Source organism: Geotrypetes seraphini, chromosome 3 (assembly GCF_902459505.1).
Source record: "Geotrypetes seraphini chromosome 3, aGeoSer1.1, whole genome shotgun sequence".
Lineage (NCBI taxonomy): Eukaryota > Metazoa > Chordata > Amphibia > Gymnophiona > Dermophiidae > Geotrypetes > Geotrypetes seraphini.
Genome location: NC_047086.1, coordinates 100214027 through 100231733, shown reverse-complemented (window position 1 = coordinate 100231733; position 17707 = coordinate 100214027). Strand labels below are relative to the sequence as shown.

At 37.3% G+C, this 17707-nt stretch overlaps 1 protein-coding gene across 1 annotated transcript in view; it reads left to right on the top strand.

Moving 5' to 3' along the window:
• The window catches only part of SMC6 (structural maintenance of chromosomes 6), a 295141-nt gene that overhangs the window by 29401 nt on the left and 248033 nt on the right, over positions 1–17707 (top strand). Inside the window, 3 exon segments of the mRNA XM_033937259.1 lie at positions 4977–5134; positions 7627–7744; positions 16375–16480. Coding sequence (XP_033793150.1) covers positions 4982–5134; positions 7627–7744; positions 16375–16480 — 377 coding nt within the window. The 5' untranslated portion in view covers positions 4977–4981.

Genomic DNA, 17707 nt, shown 5'->3' with positions numbered 1-17707 from the left:
CACCCACACCCATCCCCCCTTAAATAATGATGAAAACTTGGAAACGCACATATGAAATCAGGTATATGAATAACCCCTCCAGGATAAATTAAAATAAAATTTCATTAAGTTAAGTTAAGCTATCAGAATCTAGTTATGAAATCTTTAATGGAATTAATAATTCATCCCATGAACTAATACATTGAAGGACTCATAAAATTACCTTTAAACAAGTAATATTAAAAATAAATTATATCTTATTGTGATGCAGAATATCTAAATTCCTATATCATTATGTACTGAAATCCATATAAATAAATTATAATTAAGAATATTCAAAAGAATAAAAATCCCAAATTAAAATTTATATCAAATCCATATAACTTATAGTACTAAAATTAAAAATATATATTAATAATCATATTATAAAATAGGAGACTAGTATTTATTACTTACATCACTTCCTCAATTAATTATAGTCATCTCCTAGCTCTAGAATATATTCATATCTTTCATTTTCTGTTATATTACTACAAACCAAATTACAAGAAATATTGTAAAATCCCCCAAAACTTATAATCATTAAACTAATAAATACACTCAAATATTTCTAAGTTTTTGTTGAGATCTAAAGCAATCAAATTTTTCAATGTTAACAATAAACAACAGTAATTTAGAATACAATATCCAGCAACCTCCACCATATCTCCTAGAAGAACAAGAATATTAATGTAATATAGAATGATTTAGAGGCGTGGAAAAATTAATCTTCCTTACAGCGTATAAATAATATAAAAGAGAAAGCCTACTAACAATCAAGCTTTCTAACTCTGATGACTATATATGCACATGACAAATGTACCCTATCACACAGACTTCTAAGAGTTTCCTTCCTCACTACCTTAATAGAAACTGGAGTCAAGAAATAAACTGAAGATATAAGAGTGAAATTATTCATTATTATTATGCAGAATCTTCTCATTACTCTAAAAATACTGAGAAACATGCCAAAGTCAGCAAAACCCTCGACATTATACATGCCTGACTCTTATGTGGGGTCTTCTAACATTAGCAGCATAACCATAACACTATTGACTTAGCAGACTGCTGATTCTGATGCAGATACTAGCACTCATACCAAACCTCAGAAAATCTTCCAAATAACTGACCCTCACTATTATCTGCTCTCAGCAAAACCTGCAATTCAGTTTCCTAAAATAGAATATGCAGTGTTACTAGTGAAGAAATAGATGAATTATAACAGAATATTGTGCTTTCAATTAGATTCCGTAGCTTAGATTATGAGCCTGTTGAGACAGATAGGGGGAAAAAGTACCTAACGTAAATTGCTTTGAATAAAAGCAGTATATAAGACATGTAAATCAAATATTAGTAATAATAATAAGACATAGGCTAAATTTTTTCCATCAAATGTGGTCCATTGTAACCTCCACCCAGGGGGTTCTTCAAACGGTCCTTCTCAGTTAGGCTCTTCATTGGTGACAGTCTACCAAATTGCCCACTGAGAGCGTCATTCATCTGAAAGCCATACTTGAAGTGGAAGAAAGGCAAAAGCGGCTAGGGCTCTTCAGCTTGGAGAAGAGACGGCTCATGGAAGATAGGATAGAGGTCTATAAAATACTGAGTGGCATGGAATGGGTAGATGATTGTGAATCTCTTGTTCACTCTTTTCAAAAATACTAGGACTAGGAAGCATGTGGTGAAACTACTAAGTAGTAGCTTTAAAACAAACTGGAGAAAATATTTCTTCACACAACATGCAATTTAAACTCTGGAATTCATTGCTGGAGAATGTGGTGAAATCAGTTTAGCTTAGTGGGGTTTAAAAAAGGTTTGGATAATTTCCTAAAAGAGAAGTCCATAGGCCATTATTGAGATGGCTTGGAGAAATCCACTATTCATTCCTAGGATAAGCAGCATATAATCTGTTTTACTATTCGAGATCAAGCTAGGTACTTGGGACCTGGATTGGCCACTGTTGTAAACAGAATACTGGGCTTGATAGACCTTTGGTCTATCACAGTATGGCAATTCTTATGTTCTTATCTCTGCCCTTCTGCAGGCCAGTGTGGATAAACACATGTCACTGGGGAAGAAGAAAAGGGACTCTATTCCAGTTACTTCCTTCTGCCCAAAAAGATGGAGGGATATCATCCCATCTGAACAAATTCCTGCTCAAAGAAAAGTTCAGGATGATTTCCATGGGCACAAGATTGGCAATACTGCTGGGACTTAAAGGATGCCTATGCCCATATTTTGATACTTTCCAGTCACAAGAAGTATCTGATATTTTGAGTAGGGAATTGCCACTACCAATACTGCATTCTGCCTTTTGGCCTCGCATTAGCTTTCAGAGTCTTTACCATATGCCTATATTAGTCGCAGCACGGCTACACAGATTGGGAGTCTGTTGGCTGGTCAAGAGTATATCACAGAAAGGGGTGCAAACATCGCCTACAACGTGTAGAGAAATTGGAATTCATTAGAAGCCCTTTTCAGTACAGTGCAAGATCGGGCTTTCCTACTGCAAGCAAGCAAGAGCAAATACGACAACTGGTAGTATGCAAGAATTGGTAGGAAGTCAATTGGTACAACTATTATTTTCTTACTTTCTTCTCTTACTTGCATCCAGCACTCTTTTCCCTCGGCAGTTCCGGTCCAGATTCCTCTATATGATATCTCCAATTTTCTTATATCCCCAGTGCCAGCTCCTTCCCTTTCTCAGATTCTTCTTTTTCCTTATTGAGTTGAGCTGCCAGATGACTACTGACTTGTGAACCAAAATGAAAATCACGGTAATAATTCACCCTTCTCTTCTTCTCTTTCTCCACCCAAAAAATATCCTCATGGTGTCCCAGGTGGTACCTCCAAAATGCTGTCCAAGCTGTCATCTTTTGGCAAAAATTACTTATTCCAAGGGTTGTCTTTGCCCATGCTTGTTTGCATGTAGTTTCTCCTTTTGCAACTCACTTTCTCCAGAAGGGCAAGTGGGCAGGGAGAAGGAGGGATTTCTAGGAGTGGGCATGGCCTAGCAGGCCTGAACAATCGGATGTCAGCTGCCTGGAGAGAGGCACAGAACCAGGGGGAGTGTTCCTGTTCCTGGAGGGTTCCCATCTGCTTGACAACCGGGAAGGCAACAGATCCAGTGGGGTGGAGGGGAGAGAAACCACCCCCACCCTCACCTTTCCTTAGAGAAAGTATATTGCAGGGGGAAGGAGAGATCTTTAAGAGTGGGTGTGGCCGTGCTGGCCCAGACACCAATCAGATCTCATTAACTGTCTCTGTGAGTGGGAGGAGGTGGAGGCCTATACGAAAGATGTACTATAGAGAAGTCTGGACCAGAATCGCCGAGGGTAAAAAAATGTTGGATGCATGCAATTTGTAAATAGTTCTACCAATTGACTTCTTACCAGTTCTCACATCCTACCAATTATCACCCTACCAATTGTCGTAGCCTATCAATTATCGTCCTTAAAATTGACTTCCTATTAATTGTCGTTCTTCCGGCCCACAAGATCGTCTAAGAGTGGGGCATTCCTTCAGTGTTTCTTTTTGACACTTGTGCAGCAACAATGTTCCTCCTTTTTGTTCCAGGTTAAGATTACATGACAGACTAGTGTCAGATGCCATTCTTATCCTTGTATGTGCATATTCTCTCATACCTTCTCATAGAGAAGACCTCATTGAAACTTGAGTAAGATTGGGGAACAATCTAATAGCAAGATCTGGCTAAGATCTTGATGACAAAACCCCTAGTCAAACCTCCTACCCTGACATAGAATCTCGGCATCGTTCTCACCCAGCTGATGAAAGCTTCTTTTGAACCACTGGATTCTTGTCTTCTGAAGTATCTGATCTAGAAGTTTGTACTATTGGTGGCAGTCATTTCAATTCAGAGTCGGTGAGCTTGAAGCTTTAGAAGCTGATCCACCTTACATTAAGTTTCATCACAACAGAATAGTTCTTCAACACGCACTCTAAGGTGGTATCAGTTGTTCTGCCAGCATTTTCCCCCAACCTATGCCCATCCTGGCAAAAACGCATTGAATACCTTGGACTGTGAGCAAGCCTTAACCTTGTATTTGTAGCAGACTAAAACTCATAGACAGGCCACCCAGCTTTTTTATTTCTTTTGACTTAAGATGGAAGTAACTATCAGCAAATTCACTCTTTCCAATTGACTAGCAAATTGCATCTCCTTCACTTATACCCAGGCTGGGGTGACTCTTGAAGGTCATGTCATGGCTCATAATGTTAAAGCCTCATCTCTGTTGGTAGCCCACTTGAGATCAGTCTCCGTTGAGTAGATTTGCAAAGCTATGGCGTGATCTTAAGTCCACACATTGCATCTTGCTACTGGCTCGAACAGGATACCTGACATGACAGCTGGTTTGGTCAGACAGTCGTGCAGAATTTGTTTGGTGTCTAAACACCAACTCCTAAGCCTGGATTTGTTCTGCTCTAAGCTGCATCTTCACAACCAGTTTGTATACAGTATAGTCGGGCTAACTGATTTCAGGACTTTGATGTTTTGAGTCGCTATTGTCCCAGCATTGTTTGTTTTTCTGTGCGACTGCTAGCTAGTGATTCCCACATGTGAGAATATATTGGGCCTGCTTGTCCTCAGATAAAGTGAAGTTACCTGTAGCAGATGTTTTCCAAGGACAGTAGGCCCAGTATTCTCAAACACCCTCCCTCCACCTCTTGGAGTTATCGTCTTCAGCTATTTCATTAGACTGAGATACTTGCACTTGTGCGTCAGGTGGGAAGGCAATTGCGCATGCGTGGTGGGACATAGTCATAGCTTTTTTAAAGCTATGTGTTCTAGGCAGTGCCTGCACCAGGATCAGGGTGAGGTCACCCAATACTGGGTCTGCAGTCCTCAGAGAACACCCTCTTCAGGTGAGTTAACTGCTTTACTTACTTCTCATTTGTTTAATTACATTTGTCTCAGTGAACCTACATTGCATTTTCAGGCCTGATGGGGAAAAGGAAGGATGAGAGTCCCACTGCAGCAGCTGTGGAGCACAAACGAGCAAGACAGATGGCTGAGGAGCTGGAGAATGATGCTGCAGAAGGGAGACATTCACAGGCTTATTCTGACATCAACTCTAATTCCCAAAATTCTCAAGCAGTAAGATGCTTTTTGTATAAATAATTTGGTTTAGCTAAAACTTTCAGCATGATGATGTTAAGAGAGGCTAACAATACAATTGGGTGGGTATGGTGGCTATTGATTACCTGGAAATATTTACTGTAATTCTGAGAGTCATGAGTATGTGAAAAATATCTTGTAGTTCTTTATAGACCAACTTTCCTGGCCTATTTGACCATTAAAAGTGGTTTTTACCATTAAAATTTATATGAAGAAGCATATAAAACTAGGTAAATATGACTAAAACTACAGCACATACAGTATGATAATCTGAGACACCATTTAGATTTTGATCTTGATAGTGGTAGCCCACCCAAGGACACCAGGTTCGTCAGTGTCATGTATGTGTAACAAACAAGACCTTTTAGGCGAAGGAGGGGCCAATCCTATGCCTGAAAGCACAATTCTCTAATTGGCGTCTGTCATAAACAACGTCGGTTAGAGAATCATGAAACCGTCCCCCCCTCCACGTAACGATCACGGTAGGACAGATGCCCAATCTCCTGCTGCCACCTGCCGCGACCCCCCCCCCCCCCGATACATCGCAGCAGGAGAGATGCCCAGTCTCTCAAACCGGAATTCCCCGAACCAGCGCACTCTTCACTGGCAGGAGAGATACCCAATTGCTCCTGCTGGACATCTCCTCCTCCATCCCCCCGAACCAGTGTGATCGTGATCTTCACCGGCAGGAGAGATGCCCAATCTCTCCTGTTGGAAGTCCCCCCCACCAAACCCGCACGATTGTGATCTTCACCAGCAGGCGGGATGTCTAGTTTCTCCTGCCAGATCTCCCTCCTCCTTGCCCCTACCAATGTCTTGGGTTTTTGTTTTTTGTTTTTGTTTTTTATAGATATGTCTAAAACCAGTTTTGGTTATCAGTACTTGGACGACCTGTCTTTTTGATCATCCAAGTACCAACTTAGGCTGGGTTTTGGACTTTTTAAAAATTTTTATTATGAGCCCCATAGAGTTTAAAACTGTTTGTATGATTCATCAGATTATACAGGCAGAGGCTTCCAGTCATCTCACTTTGTTCTTTTCACGTTTGCATTATTCATTTAACAGATTGAGTAATACATTTTTATTATAGTTTCCCCCTTTTTAAAGGTATATGTTTTAAACGCCAATTTATTTCTTTTACATGTGCTAATATTGTTATTTGCAATGATTTACCTATACAAATAAGGACAGAAGTTAGTTATTGGAAATTTCATAGAATGTTGAAAACATTTTTATGTGATAGATTATAAAGTTATTACTTTTAGTTAAAGAATTGTAAGGACATCTTTTTATCCAAGGAATTGTATTTTCCCATAGAAAATGCTTTTTTATGCTTTTTGATGTAAATCACCTTGAATTAAATGGTATTAGAGCGATTCAGAAATCTTAGATTAGATATACCTGGAACAACCTTTCTCTTTCTATATCTAGCAATCTCTCCTTAAAAAGTTTAAAGTCAGATTTTAAAACTTGGGGCCCGTTTTACAAAGCCACGCTAGCGGCTGCAGCACGGTAACAGCCCCGAAGCCCATGGAGATGTAAAGGGCTTCGGGGCTGTTGCTGCACGGCTTTGTAAAACAGGCCCTTGGTTATTCAAGCAGGCATATGAAAATAAAATCAGACTTTGTTGCATAAGTATGATTCCAATGTCTATACTTTTTCAGCTTCTCCCTCCCCATATCCCTGCCTTTTTTCTACCGTGCTTTTGCCTTTTCTATTTCTCTGTCCCTCTCCTTTCTCTGAGCATGTGTTTACTGTCCTATCATTACTGGATTTCCTTTTCTATATCTTAAATTTTAGATTTGTACACCTTTAGAGTAGTATAGAAAAGTTTTTAAAATAAAGTATAAACTATTTCTAGTGTCCAGGCATAGGATTGGCCCCTCCTTCGCCTAAAAGGTCTTGTTTGATAATTTCCTGTATTTATCTTTCAAGTCGTGTACTAAGGTTAGCATTAGCATGCACAACCTGAAAAAAAAAATTGATGGAGGAGCTCTTACTGTCTCCTATTTAGGTGCTATACAGTAGGTAGCTCACTGATTGAGAGAGCTTGTAATCTAAATTGATACCTGAGGCAGTAAAGAGCAAATTTGATTTGCTCGAGGTCACAAGGTGCATTCATGGGAAAGGGGTTTATTTTTGAACCTTAGTTTTTGTGGTTCTTAGCCCATTGATTTAACCAGTAGGTTACATCTGTCTTCTCTCTTAAGCTTCTCTGGTCAAAGAGCAATTCCCATGACACATTGGCTCATTGACCTCGGTCTGATGCAGACCGTGAAAGGCATAGTCTGTCTTAAAGCAAACTGACTATAGGTGAGCGAGATTATGGCCTACCAGTTGTTTTTTTTTATTTCAATAAACGGTGATATTGTTTGTTTTTAGACCCGATTCAGCAATGACCGTCAGATGAAACCTTCAGGTTAGTACGTTTACCAAGTTATGATTTTAATGTAGTCTTCTTCTTTTTGTAGAATACAGCTGAAGTTGGGATTATTGAAAGCATTTCTCTGAAAAACTTCATGTGCCACGCTATGCTTGGGCCCTTTCAGTTTGGACCAAATGTGAACTTTGTGGTTGGGAACAATGGAAGTGAGTAGAAATTCATCTTCAGTTTGCTTATTCACTAGAGAACTTTATAGTTTAATAAAGTGATATCAAATAACAAATGTTGTGAGTATTAATATAGCTGGGACTGAAGTCCCAAAATCCTCAGGTCATTCTCGGTTATATGGCAGGGATTGTGTTCTTTAGTTCTGAGCAGCTGTTTCAGACTGGTAAGTACAGCCCAAAAAGGAAGCAATCTGCTAGGAATTATTAGAAAAGGGATGGTAAATAAGACTAAGAAGATTATAATGCCTCTATCGCTCCTAGTGCGTTCTCACCTTGAGTATTGCGTTCATTTCTGGTTGCCGTATCTCAAAAAAGATATAGCAGAATTAGAAAAGGTTCAAAGAAGAGCGACCAAGATGATAAAGAGAATGGAATTCCTTTTGTATGAAAAAAAGACTAAAGATATTGGAGTTCTTCAGCTTGTAAAAGAAACGACTGAGGGGATATATGATTGAAGTCTACAAAATCCTAAATGGATAATCCATCAAAAATTACACTTGATGAAGTTACAGGATAATACTTTTAAAATCAATAGGAGGAAATATTTTTTCACTTAGAGAATAGTTAAGCTCTGGAACGCATAGCCAGAGGATGTTATAAGAGCGGTTAATGTAAATGAGTTTTTTTGTTTTTTTTGTATAAATATTTTTTATTCTTTTTTTTAAATTCTTACATCAAGTGAAATACATGTAATACATTCAATTATACAAAAAAACACTTGAAATTATCATTAAATTTTCTTACAATGTGAATTAAATAAACCCTTTTTCAGAATTTATATCATATTAATATTACAATAGTTTTCCCTCCCTACCCCTTCTATATGTTCTATACATGTGTTATTATATCTGATCAGTGGAATAAATTGTCAATGGTCTCCATATTTTATTAAATTTGTTAATATAACCTTGTTGTAATGCCAATACTTTTTCCATTTTATATATATGACAAATTGAATTCCACCAAAAAGTGTAATTCAATTTAGTGTAATCCTTCCAGTTCTGAGTAATTTGCTGTATGGCTACCCCTGTTAAAATTAATAAAAATTTATTATTATCAGCAGAAATCGGACTTTGTGTTCTCATTGCTGTTCCAAATAATATTGTATCATATGATAGTCCAACATGATTTTCTAATAAATTATTAATTTGGGGCCAAATTAATTTCCAAAAGGAATTAATGCAGGGACAAAAGAATAGTAAATGGTCTAATGTCCCCACTTCTATCTTACAATGCCAGCATCTATTAGATCTACTACTATCTAATTTTTGTAATCTCGTAGGGGTCCATAAAACTCTATGTAATAAAAACAACCATGTTTGACTCATAGATGCTGATCTTGTAGTATGTATTCTCCAGGACCAAAATTTTTGCCATTGAGATGGAGAAATTATCTGTCCTATCTCAATACTCCAAATATCCCTAAGTCCTGATCTCTTTTTTTTGTTTAAAAATTCATTTATTTTCTTATACCATTTTGCGGCTTGGTGTCCTAGAAAATCCGCTTGAAAACAAAGGATTGGTAAACTATATTGAGTGTTAAGATTCTTCCATTCAGGGAACCCTTCCTGAATGGCCTGCTTCAATTGCATCCATTTAAAATATTGTGTTTTATCTAATCCAAATTTTTGTTGCAATTGTGAAAAACTAAGCAGTGATCCATTTACTATTACATCTTTTAAAGTTCGTATACCTGCTTTTATCCATTGTTTCCATACTATTTTAAATCCACCAATTTTGATCCTGGAGTTTACCCAAATAGATTGATTTAAAGATTTAGTCAAAGGATCTGGTGTTAAATTGCTTATAAATCTTAGTGTTTTCCATGTATCTATTAGAATTCTGTTGTCCTTATATCTCCTAGGCATTGTTATACTGATAAAATGTTCTGGATGTAAAGGAAACATGAGGCGCCATTCTAAATATAACCAGTCGGGTACATTTTCCATGAGATCTGGGAGGATCCAATACATTCCCTGTCTTAAAATATAGGCTTGATGGTACCTATAGAAATTTGGAAAATTTACCCCTCCTTCCTTAATTGTTTTTTGTAATGATGCTAAAGCGATTCTTGGTCTTTTCCCAAACCAAACAAATTTTGTTAGAATATTGTTTAATTTTTTATAAAATGACCCCTGAAAAAATATTGGAATCATACTCATTTGATAACAAACCACAGGTAAAATCATCATTTTAACTGTTTGGACTCTTCCCCACCAAGAAAGATGTAAAGGATTCCATTGCTCGCACATTTCTGTTTTTTTTAATAAAAGTTTTTCATTCTCTTTTACTGTGTCATCAATTGTATTTTTTATAAGAATACCTAAATATTTTAGTCCTTCCTCTTTCCATTTAAATGAATATGAATCAAATAGTCCTTTGGTGCAATGGATATTAATTGGAAGAACTTCAGATTTTTCCCAATTGATTTTATATCCAGAAAACTTTCCAAACTTTTCTATTAAATTAAGTAGATGTGGAATGGTGTCTTCTGGTTCTCTTAAATATAATAATATATCATCTGCATATGCAGATAATTTAAATTCCCAATTAGAGAATGTGATTCCCTTTATTCCCTTAGTTTGATTTATTGCAATTAATAAGGGTTCTAGAACGATATCAAATAGTAAGGGAGATAAAGGACAACCCTGTCTAACTCCCCTTAGCAAGTTAAATTTATCAGATAAATTATTGTTTATATTTAATCTTGCTCCAGGGGAGCTATATAATGTTTGAATCATTTTAATAAAACCAGGTCCTATACCAAACCATTCTAGAGTTTGATACATAAACTTCCATTCTACTCTATCAAATGCTTTTTCTGCATCTAATGATATTAGAAAAGCTGGATCATTCAAATTTTTTGCTAAATTTAGAGAATGAAATGCTAATCTAGTGTTATGTGAAGAGTGTCTTTTAGCAACAAATCCAGTTTGGTGTATATCAATAATAAAAGGAAGAGCTTTTGCTAATCTTATAGCTAGCACTTTAGCAATTAATTTAGCATCTACATTCATCAAAGATATAGGCCTATAATTTGTTATCAATGTCGGATCCCTGTTTGGTTTTGGTAAGACAATTATAACAGAATCAGCCATAGTTCCTGTTATATTTCCATTATTTATTTGATATTGATATAAATTTAATAGATAAGGTAATAAAATATTTTGAAATGTTTTGTAAAATTCAACAGTATATCCATCTCCACCTGGAGCGGATCCAACTCTAAGAGCTTTCAATGCTGATTCTACTTCTTTTAAAGATATATGTTCTTCTAAACTTCCTTTTATATGATCCGGAATATTTGGTCCAATAAATGCCTTTAAAAATTCTATACCATCTTGTTCTTTATTTTCATAAGTATCAGAAGTGTATAAATCCTTATAAAAATCAAGAAATTGTTTTATAATATCTTCATTACTAGTGTGTGTATTGCCCTGTTTATCCTTAATTGCAATAATCTTAGATTTTCTTTTTTTTGCTTTAATAAAATTTGCTAATAATCTTCCATTTTTATTTGAATTTCCATAATACTGTACTTGCCGACAGAACATATCTTTCCTTACAAATTGAGAAGAAATCTCATTATATTTAACTTTTGTTTTTAATAATTTCTGCAATGTATCATGTTCCCATTTAGTAATTAATTTTTGTTCTAATAATTTAATTTCTTGTTCCAATTGTATAAATTGTTTTTTAAGTTGTTTTTCCATATATGCAGAATATGATATGATATTTCCTCTCATTGTTGCTTTATAAGCGTCCCATAAAATTTCAATGTTTATGTTATCCAAATCATTAAATTGAAAGAATTCATGCATTTTTTCTTTAATATTTTGTATAAATTTTATGTCTGCAAGTAAAGCATTGTTAAATCTCCAAATTGGTTTAGAATAAACAGATATATCATTTTGTAGATCAATCCACACACCAGCATGATCTGATATAATAATAGGATCAATAATTGCTTTCATCACTTTTTGTGCTATGTTATTAGAAACAAATATATAATCAATTCTTGAAAAGGATTTATGGACCTGAGAACAAAAAGAATATTCTTGATCATTAAAATGAAGGATACGCCATATATCTACTAAATCACAAGTTTGTATCAAATTATCTAATCCTAATGATTTCATTATTTTACTTGGTTTTTTATCCAAAATAGGATCCATTACAGCATTGAAATCTCCAGCTACTACTAAATTAGAAGCAGCCAGTGGTAGTAATATCTGTTGAATATTTTTGAAAAACTCCATTTGATTTGAATTAGGAGCATATAAATTGAATAAATCCAGGGTTGTATTCCTCAGATTCATTTTAATATGTACCCATCTTCCTAATGGATCAAATTTTATTAACTTAAAATCTGCTATACATTTTTTATTTATGAGAATAGCTACTCCTGCTTTTTTTCCAACAGCAGGTGCATAAAAACATTTGGACACCCAACCCTCTTTTAGTTTATTAGATTCAATACCTGACAAGTGTGTCTCTTGTATGAAATAAATATCAGCTTTTTGCTTATGAAGAAAATTTAGTACTTTCTTTCGTTTGATTGGATGGTTAAGACCATTGACGTTAAGAGAATAAATTTTAAGAGCCATTTAAATTAAAAAGTAATATTTTAATTAAAATTTTATAAATATATTTTTGATCATATATCCACACATGTTTAATATTTATTCTTCTAGTTATTATTAAACCCTTAATTTTAAGATTTTCTTTAATTAATTTCATCTCCCTTTTCCCACCCCCCTCCCTTCCCTCCCCATTTAGCAAAAATAGTGTATATTTGGTAACACACATATCAAGGTCAGCCATAACACACTCCAAGAAGACCCTTTAGCTTTCCAAATACAGTTTAAGTCATTAAATATTTAAATAAAATTAAAATATAAATAATTCATATATTATATATCTGTGAATTCAATCAGTTACATATACATTTCTTAGGATATTTTAAAAGTCTATATTTATTACCATCAATTCATTAATAATTGAATAAATATAGTATTTTTCATTCTATCTCAAAAAACTTTTTCCTCTCATCTTATATTTTATTATAGTAATATCATTAATATGGGAACATAATGATATAGGAACAATAGTTTCACAAGTAAAGAATCTCCCCCCCCATGAGAGAACACCGCTAAAATCACACACCAGGCACATACATCGTTTCTCCACTTATCTGATTCTTTCTCTCTCTCTTCTCATTTTTATTTTCTTCTTTTTCCTTGTCTTCTTTCTTCTTCTTTTCTTAAGGAGATTATATTGAATAGTTCTTTACGATCTTCCAAAGTTATTGTAATCCATTTTCTGATTTCTTCTTCTTCTTTTTTCTTCTTATATTTTATATTATATGTTCATGTTGTATTTCCGGTATGAAAAAAATCCATTTCCTGCATTCCTTACGCATAGACCTTCGGGATTGTAAGTTTTTAGATTTTTTAAGTCATTTTAAAGAGAGAAGAGGAAACACAATTTAAACAAGCATATATATGCGTCCGGTGTGCGACCCCGCAGCAGTCTCACCACAGGAAAAGAAAAACTTCACCCGAAAAACCATTCCCCTCAATTTTTTTTTATTTATTTTTTTTTAATCTCTGATGTTCCCACCAATATATTCTGTCTGTAATCAATTTCAAAGCAGGCTTTTAGTTATATTATCCTTTCTATATTACATTCATTTAAATTTATGTTAACTTTTTTTTTCATATTTTATATTATAATTATTTCCTGTTAAACTTACAAACATATAATTGCATTAAGCCTTTGAAATTTTTTTTTTTTTTTTTTTTTTTTAGAATGTCTGTTACATTCTAATTCTATTGTAAGAGAGATGTTGAAAAGAATATATTTGAAGCTAAATAAAAACATTCTAAATCGTTGCATTTTGAAATATAGTAAATTCTTTAAAGTTATTTTTCTCTATATAATTAATATATGATGATATATATAGTATAATATTTCCCCAAATTTATATTGATAAATTAAAGACATATTATTCAAAATTAGGATAACATAGGTATTTCTTGAGTTTGAATAAATTTCTCTAGTTTCTCAGCATCATCAAATGTAAAAGTTTTATTTCCGATGGTAACCTTCATGTTTGCAGGATACATTAATCCAAACTTTGCACCTAATTCTCTTAGTTTTGGCCTCAATTCCAACAACTTTTTCCTTTTTATAGCTGTGTTTTTAGCAAAATCAGGAACAAAGTGGATATAAGCATCTTGATATTTAAGACCTTTATTTTGCTTTGCTAGTTGAAGTATTTCTAAGACCTGTGGGTGGCGCAATAGTTTGAATATAAATGGTCTTGGTCCGTGTTGATTTTCTCCTCTCTTCATAGGCACTCTATGTGCTCTTTCTACCTCTATGGGATATTTTGTTTTTATAGGAAGTAGTTTGGGTAACAGATTTTCAATAAAGATTACCGGATTTCCCTTTTCTGCTCCTTCTGGTAATCCAATCAAATGGACATTACTTCTTCTTTCTCGATTAGAATAATCTTCAATTTCTTTAGTAAGTATTTCTATTTTTTTTCTATCCGTTCGACTGTAACCTGCTTCTTCTTCTACAAACATCATTCTTTCTTCTAGATTATTTGACTTTAATTCCAGGAGATCCATTTTTTTGTTTAGCGCTGAAACGTCCTCTGATATATTCGTAACTTTTTTCGTTAATACTGATAGCATTTCTTTTATTTCCTTTAGTTCTTCTATATCTGTCATTTTTGAACCTGTCTCCTGTTCCGGTTTTGATCTTTTGCTGCTACCAGCCACTGCAAAGTCGTTTTTGTTCTGTTTTCCTGTTGCCATTCTTTTATCTTGTCTTCTTTATTAATCCAAGCTTTTTTTTCCTTATTTTTAAAGTTTTTTTTTTTAGACTTTTTGCAGACTTTCAAGGTCTTTTTCTTGGAACTCACTTATTAGCCAACCTTCCTCATGCGCTTCCAAGCCACGCCCCTCTAATGTAAATTAGTTTAAAAAAGGTTTGGACAAGTTCTTGGAGGAAACGTCCATAGGCTGTTATTGAGACAGCTATGGTGGAAGCCATTGCTTGCCCTGTATTGGTAGCATGAAATGTTGCTACTATTTGGGGTTTTGCCAGATACTTGGATTGGCATCCATGAAGACGGCATACTGGGTTAGATGGACCATTGGTCTGAGCCAGTAAGACTATTCTTGTGTTCTTAAGTTCTTATCTCTTTTTTTTTTTTTCTTGGCCTAATTTATTCTATTGTTTGTGGAAAACCACTTTTATAGGTACTGTGTATACTCGAATATAAGTCGAGATCCCCCTTTTCACCCCAAAAAGGAGGAAAAATGGTTGACTTGAAAATAAGTCGAGTGGCTTAATATTCAAGTGTCCTGCCCTGTCAGGCTCTGCACCCAGCTCTCTTCCTTCCTCCCGTCCCCTGTCAGGCTCTGCGCCCAGCACCCTTCCATCCTCCCCTCCCCTCCCCTGTCAGGCTCTGCACCCAGCACTCTTCCCTCTCTCCCCTGTCAGGCTCTGCACCCAGCACCCTTCCTTCCTTTCCCCGTCAGCCTGTGCACCCTGCCTCCCTCCCTGCCCTAGTCTCATACAGTACCTCATCTTGGCGATCCGCGGTGGAGGTGCAGTGGGCAGGAGCAAACTTTCGAAGTTCCTGCTCTGCTGCTAACCGGCTGCCGCGAGTTCCTTCGGCTGCTGAGCAACACGAACAAGAGCACAATTTGACACTGCTACTCGGTATGAGAAGCATCCTTACTGGCGGTTCATAGTCGGTGGCGCTCAAGATACCAGCGTGCCGACAATCCAGCGCTGACAATTCAGCGAAAGACAGAAGCGCGCCGCCGAAAAACTTATTTTTTAAGAGGACGGGGGGGAGGTGGGGGGAACCCCCCACACTTTAATGCATAGTGTTTGCGCTGCCGTTGGGGAGGTGTGAGGGGTGCAACCCCCCACATTATAGAGAAAACGGAACAGTTTCTGATTTTTTTCAGGAAAAGTTCTGTTTTGTCTATAATGTGGGGGGTTGTACCCCCCAAACCCCCACAACGGCAGCGCGAACACTATGCATTAAAGTGGCCCACACACCCCGTCGGAGCTCTTAAAAAAATACGTTTTTTTGGCGGCGCACTTCTGTCTTGCGCTGGATTGTCGGCACGCTGGTGTCTCGCGCACGATTATCCAGTCACCCTTACTGGCTCCCGCGAATTCTTGCGAGAATTCGCAGAAGCCAGTAAGGATGCCTCTCAGTACTGAGCAGCAGCATCAAATCGCGCTCCTGTTCATGTTGCTCAGCGGCCGAAGGAAATCGCTACAGCTGGTTAGCAGCAGAGCAGGAACTTCGAAAGTTCGCTCCTGCCCACTGCACCTCCACCGCGGATCGCCAAGATGAGGTACTGTGTGAAGCTAGGGCAGGGAGGAAGGCGGGGGCAGAGCCTGGGTGCGGCGGCTATAAAAAATTCTGGGAGGGGGCATTGACCCAAATATAAACCGGGACCCCCCATTTTTGGGCCAATTTTTTTGGCACAAAAATCCCGGTTTATATTCGAGTTTATGTGGTAAGTAGCTTGGTTGTTTTGCTAAATTTTTTTTATTTCTACCTCCTGCAGGTGGGAAAAGTGCAGTATTAACAGCTCTTATTGTGGGCCTTGGTGGGAAGGCTACTGCAACAAATCGTGGTTCTTCTTTGAAAGGATTTGTGAAGTATGGTCAGTCGTAAGTAGAGCTTTCTTTTGTTACAAAGTATCAGACTGATAAATGTTGAATTAGAGCTTCAAATATGTAGGGAAACTTTTTTTTTTTTTTAATCTTTTTTTTGTTCAGTTTTTCAAATTTCAAACAAGCAAATCAAATACATTAGTACCTTGGATTACGAGCATAATCCGTTCCAGGAGCATGCTCGTAATCCAAAATGCTCATTTATCAAAGCGAGTTTCCCCATAGGAAATAATGGAAACTCGCTTTGATACGTTCTCATCCCCCGAAGCCAGTGGCGCTGCTCTATCCCCCCCACGAGAACCGGCATTGCTCCCCCCCGAAGGCCCCCCCTGCGATCCGGTACCCCCCTCACGATTCGGCACCCCTCTTGCAATTCGGCACCCCTGCCCCCGCCGCGATTCAGCACCCCTCCACGCGATTGGGCCCCCCCCCCCCCCCGCCGCTTCTTACTGTCATCTGGGCCTGGGCACCGGCATGTCCTGTGCGTTGGTGCCGGTGCCCGAAGATCGGCCTCCTCTTCTTGCTGGGCCTTGAGCATCTGCACATGCTCAAGGCCTGCGAGTTCACGTTCTCTCCGATATCTCCGAGAATCTCGGAGAGAGCGTGAACTCACAGGCCTTGAGCATGCGCAGATGCTCAAGGCCCAGCAAGAAGAGGAGGCCGATCTTCGGACACCGGCACCAACGCACAGGACATGCCAGTGCCGGTGCCCAGGCCCAGATGACGGTAAGAAGTGATGGGGGGTGCCCGATCGCGGCAGGGGGGGTGCCCAATCGCTGCCGGGGGATGCCGGATTGTGGGGAAGAGGGTGCCGGATTGCAGGGGGAGGGTGCCGGATCGCGGGGGGGGGGGGGGGGGGGGGGCGCTGCTCGCAAATCAAGGCATGCTCGGTTTACGGGGCGCCGATTTTGCGAATGTTTTGCTCATTTTGCAAAACACTCGTAAACCGAGGTACCACTGTACTTGTATACAGATTTACAAAGATTATTAACAGAAAATTTATAAACCTAATTCCACTTAACTCAGTGATTTAGGATATTCCTTTAAATCAACCTATTTAGTCCACCATATTTATTGAGAGAGATTTTAGAAAATTATTAATAGAAGAAAAAGAAAAAAATCTTACTCATCCTAGGAAGCGGCACTTATCTGCAGTTACTACAGCCATTTATGACAGGTTATACATTTTCAGCTAGGGGCACTACTTGCTCTTTTGATTCTATA